Genomic DNA, 5,558 nt, shown 5'->3' on the forward strand with positions numbered 1-5,558 from the left:
AACCACGCCTCCAAGGAGGATTGCGACGGAAAGGGCGCCGCCATGGTCGCTCGTACTGAGCAGGATTTCTCCGGGAGCAAGCACCTGACCTCAAAGGCACTGCCAGCCGGCATAGATACTCCAGCCTCGCCCAAGCATCAGAACCAACACTAGCACTGGGGATGAAGCAGAGCAAAGGAGGTCGGGCTGCCACCCCGCACCACCCAGGCTGGACGAGCGGGCTGACCAAGACCCGCACAAGGCTGGGCGATGGATCCCGCAGCCTCGGCACACCGGCCCGAAGCAGAGGGATGACGCGGAGGATGGCGGCGCAGGTCGAGAGCGGCGAGCACTGGCCGGATCTGAATGGTGGAGGACGCCGTCGGGCACGATGGAAGTGGACGCCGCGCGGCGGCGCAAGATGCACCGAGGCAGCAGGAGCCGGTCGGGGCATGGAGGTGCAAGACCCGGCATGGAGCGAAGCCGCGCTGGTGCAAGCCATGCGCGAGAGGGGAAGGTTGAAGCCCAGAGCAGTGGAAGTGGATTCAGAGCTGAGGTGCCACAGCTCGGCGCACGGGTGCGTGGAGCAGAGGCTTGGAGTCGAGGCGCGGGAGAGCTGCCGCGAAAGCTGAGCGCGGCAGGCCAGGAGGAGGGAGGTGATGTGCGTTGCCTGCTTGCAGTTCAAGTCATTCATGTACTCCCCGCATTACACGTATGTATGCATCTCAGGCACATTAATATGATTCTAAATCTGAGCCATTAAAATCTATAAATAACATATCATATATGGTTTTGCTCGTTTGCCTCTTAGTTTAATATAAGAGATAGATTTTAATTTGCGGGCACATAAAACTATCACAATAAATCTGATGATCGAGATTGTATCAACCATCTTTCTAAAAAAAGTTGAAGTGAAGTGAGACGAAACTTGGTGTGGTCTTGCAGCACGACTTTTGGCCTTGTAGTCTTGTGTGTGGAAAGAACGAAGACTTAAGGGAGGTTTATCGTCTGGTCTTTGCATTCATGCAGGCTGGCAGACTTAATATCGTCTGGTCTTTGCACTCATATATTGGCAATTGGCATTCATACAGCTCACACGCACATGAATGATAGCACCAGCAGATTCGACTCAATTGATGTGTGTTGAGTGTTGACTGACCTAGAGGACCTCAATATAAATAGAAGTTCCGTGTGCACCTCAATATAAATGCATGCCTTGCCTGATTGCAGGTCAAAGTCCTTCATGGACTGGCACCGGACGGACCAGACTCCCTGTGTTACAATCTCTGGTACATTAATTTGATTTCTAAACCTCAGCCTTTTAAAATCTATAAGCAACATATCATATGGTTTTGCCTATGTGAAAAATGTGATTGCTCATATGCCTCTTAGTTTAATAATAATGTAATAGATACATTTTAATTTGTGGGCACATAAAACTATCGCAATAAACCTGATGATCGAGATTGTATCAATCATCTTTCCAAAAATAATAATGAAGTACTGTGTGTACCATTCGGTGCTGGTGTGAAAAGGCAGGACTTCTGGTCTTGTTGTCATGTGTGTATGGAAAGGACCAAGACTTCAGCAAGGTTTATGGTCTGGTCTTCGCATTCATGCAGGCTGGCAGATAACCATTATTTGATGGGCCAATGATAGAGGGCTAAGCTAGCTAGCTATATTGGCAATTGCCATGCAACAGGCTTGTGCAGCACAAGTGACGCCCACATGAATGATAGCACCAGCACCTTCGCCTCAATCGCTGTGTGTTGACTGACTTAGAGGGCCTCATGGACGACACATACCTAAATATAAATAGAGGTTCCATTTGCACCAAAGCCACATCCCAAAACCAAACACAACATGCAAACACTAGGCTGCAAAATGCGAGCTCTGTTGCATCTCTGCCTGCTGCTCCTGCCGTGCCTTCTTCTCCTCGAAGAAGCACAAGCGGCACGGCACGGAGGGATCTCACTAAGGTCCCAACAAATGGCCCTCCTCCACTGGAAAGCTACTCTTGCGAGCCCACTGCTGCAGATGAGCTCTTGGCAGGAGAACACCAGCCCCTGCAACTGGTCGGGCATAATGTGTACGGCTGTTCGCCATGGTCGCCATATGCCCTGGGTGGTGACCAACATCTCCCTGCCGGATGCTGGCATCCATGGCAAACTTGGTGAGCTCAACTTCTCGGCTCTTCCATTCCTCACATATATCGACTTTCATAACAATAGCCTCCATGGTGCACTACCCACTAGTATCAGCTCCCTGTCAGCACTTTTAGAACTCAACCTTAAGCAGAACCAGCTCGCAGGGAAAATTCCTTGTGAGATTGGTGACCTCAAAAGTCTCATGTTGCTTGATCTCTCATTTAACAAACTCACAGGACATATCCCTGCATCTCTGGGTAACCTAACAATGTTAACTCAACTTGGAATTCACCAAAACATGGTATCCGGTCTCATCCCTAAAGAGATTGGAAGGCTTGTCAACCTACAAGTTCTACAACTAAGCAACAGCAGCTTAAGCGGTTTCATACCGAAAACCATTAGTAATCTGACCCAACTAAATACTTTGTACCTATTTGGTAATCAACTCTCAGGGCCTATACCCCAAGAATTAGGTAGGCTAGTCCATATGCAAAGTCTTGAACTTAATTCAAATGATTTATCGGGTCCAATTCCAGTCTCCATAACCAATCTCACTAAGATGAACACACTTTTTCTCTATGATAATCAAATAACAGGTTCCATCCCCCCGACAATAGGAAATCTTAATATGTTGAATATACTTTGTCTCTATCGAAATCAAATAACTGGTTCAATACCCCCGGGACTAGGAAACCTCACTATGCTAAATAAGCTTTTTCTCTATACAAATCAAATCACAGGGTCGATGCCTTCAGAAGTGGGTGGCTTGCTAAATCTCCAAGGATTATACTTGTCCGAGAACCAAATATCTGGCTCTCTTCCTAACAGCTTAGGAAATATTACCAAGTTACTTGCATTATCCCTCTCTGATAATCAGATAACCGGTTTCATTCCCCAAGAGATTGGCAATCTGATGAACCTCAAGTATTTAGGCTTGTATCTTAACCAAATTTCGGGATCAATACCAAAAACTTTTGGGAAGTTGCAAAGCATCCAAGAACTGCAACTCTTTGAAAACAATCTATCAGGTTCTCTTCCTCAAGAAATAGGACATCTCACAAGCCTTATTAAACTTGGGTTGTCTAACAACTCACTTTCAGGAACTTTACCCGCAAAAATATGTTCGGGTGGTAGACTTCAGTTTGTCGGCATATCTTTTAATATGTTCAGTGGCCTAATTCCAAAGAGTTTAAAGACATGTACGAGTTTGGTTGAAATCGACCTTCAGTGGAACCAATTAACAGGAGATTTATCTCAGCATTTTGGTGTGTACCCACAACTAAAAGACATGCGCTTGACATCGAATAGATTCTCTGGGAAAATCTCACAAAATCTAGGTGCATGTACCCAATTAACGGTATTACGGCTAGCACAAAATATGATCACTGGTTCCATACCTCCAATCCTTTCTAAATTGTCCAGCCTAGAAGAACTAACACTCGATTCTAATCATCTTAATGGTGAGATTCCACCAGAAATTTGTACTTTAGCAAATCTATATATACTGAACTTATCATCAAACCGACTATCTGGACCCATACCCATACAAATACAAAAGCTAAGCAACATAGGATACCTTGATATATCTGGGAACAGATTGGGTGGATTAATACCTGAGGAACTAGGGGGCTGCACGAAATTGCAATCCTTGAAGATCAACAACAACAACTTCAGTGGGAGTTTGCCCGGTGCGATTGGAAATTTAGCAGGCCTGCAGATCATGCTAGATGTGAGCAACAATAACCTCACTGGTGTGTTGCCACGGCAACTCGGGAAGTTGGAGATGCTGGAATTTCTGAATTTATCACATAATCAGTTCAGTGGCAGCATCCCATCATCATTTGCAAGCATGGTCAGCCTTTCAACAGTCGATGTATCCTACAACGAGTTGGAAGGACCAATCCCAATAGCAAGGCTCCTAAAAAATGCTTCAACAAGTTGGTTTCTTCCCAATAAAGGTCTATGTGGTAACCTCTCTGGCATGCCACCTTGTTATTCAACCCCAGTAGCTGCTCACAAGAAGGGGAAGATACTTGGTTTGCTTTTGCCAATTGTTCTTGTGATGGGTTTCAGCGTTGTTGCTGCAACTGTTGTCATAATAATACTTGCTCGTATGAAGAGAAAACCACAAGAAAGTGTTACCAATGAAGCAAGGGGCCTATTCTCTGTTTGGAATTTTGATGGAAGATTAGCATTTGACGATATTATAAGGGCAACCGAAGACTTTGATGGTAAGTACATCATTGGAATAGGAGGATACGGCAAAGTCTACAAGGCACAACTCCATGACGGGCAGCTAGTTGCTGTCAAGAAGCTTCATCGGGACGAAGAAGAGTTGGATGATGAAAGAAGATTCCGTAGTGAAATGGAAATCTTAACACAGATCCGACAACGAAGCATTGTCAAAATGTATGGATTCTGCTCCCATCCAACGTATAAATTTCTAGTCTACGACTACATTCAGCAGGGAAGCCTCCACAGGACATTGGAAAATGAGGAGCTGGCAAAGGAATTGGATTGGCACAAGAGAATTACTGTTGCAAATGATGTGGCTCAAGCAGTATCTTATTTGCACCATGAATGCAGTCCGCCTATAATACATCGAGATATCACAAGCAATAACATCTTACTTGATACATCCTTGAAGGCTTTTGTCTCAGATTTTGGCACAGCAAGGATTCTTAAGCCCGATTCATCAAACTGGAGCGCACTAGCAGGAACATATGGGTACATTGCTCCTGGTATGTAGTAGTATATCTTTCCTTCTCACGTCAGATGCATTCATCTCTATCCACTTTATTTCTAATTCTAATGTTTAATTTGGTATTGTGCAGAAATGGCGTACACATCTGTTGTGACTGAGAAATGTGACGTCTATAGTTTTGGCGTGGTTGTGCTAGAGTTAGTGATGGGAAAGCATCCAATGGATCTATTAGATGGTATCTCAAGCGGGGAACAAGATGTGCTGGTGAAAGATATTCTAGACCAACGGCCGACAACACCAACAAGAACAGAAGAGGATAGCTTGGCTCTGCTCGTCAGCCTCGCCTTTTCTTGCTTGGAATCTTCTCCGCAAGCAAGACCAACCATGCGGGAGGCATACCAAGCACTCATCCAGTGATCCTCCTCTAGTCATTGTCCAGTGTGCTGAATGAATCTACCACCGTGTCATGTTAATTGTAGATTTCATTTTCCCCTTTTACACATGAAAGAATGGTCAATGTGGTAGACGATGTTGTGTAATCGCCGTGTCATAGTGTGGATGACTCCACGAGTTTGTTCGTGCAAAGTCTGAGTCTTGTCATGTTGTGAGTTGTGCGCCCGCGTGATCCCCGAGTCGCGGGGTGGCACGACTCGCACAAGGCCATGTTTACCGTTCTCTTGTTCAAGTTTTTTATGTTCAAATAAGAGAAGAGAAAAGACGAGAAAAGC

General features: G+C 45.2%; 1 protein-coding gene across 1 annotated transcript; it reads left to right on the plus strand.

The window, feature by feature from the left end:
- Positions 1–1,907: 1,907 nt before the first annotated feature.
- On the plus strand, positions 1,908–5,558 carry LOC119350940 (MDIS1-interacting receptor like kinase 2-like). Its single transcript, XM_037618605.1, has 3 exons — positions 1,908–2,307; positions 3,145–4,867; positions 4,961–5,558. The coding sequence occupies exons 1-3, from the start codon at positions 1,969–1,971 to the stop codon at positions 5,245–5,247; spliced, it is 2,349 nt and encodes a 782-aa protein (XP_037474502.1). The 5' UTR covers positions 1,908–1,968; the 3' UTR covers positions 5,248–5,558.

Source organism: Triticum dicoccoides, chromosome 1A (assembly GCF_002162155.2).
Source record: "Triticum dicoccoides isolate Atlit2015 ecotype Zavitan chromosome 1A, WEW_v2.0, whole genome shotgun sequence".
Taxonomy (NCBI): Eukaryota; Viridiplantae; Streptophyta; class Magnoliopsida; order Poales; family Poaceae; genus Triticum; species Triticum dicoccoides.

Excerpts from the sequence above, each read along its gene's own strand:
- LOC119350940 (XM_037618605.1), top strand. The coding sequence starts at position 1,969 with ATGGCCCTCCTCCACTGGAAAGCTACTCTTGCGAGCCCACTGCTGCAG. Across the intron at positions 2,308-3,144 it reads CAGGGAAAATTCCTTGTGAG|AATCTATCAGGTTCTCTTCC; the intron begins ATTGGTGACCTC and ends CTCTTTGAAAAC. Across the intron at positions 4,868-4,960 it reads ATATGGGTACATTGCTCCTG|AAATGGCGTACACATCTGTT; the intron begins GTATGTAGTAGT and ends GGTATTGTGCAG.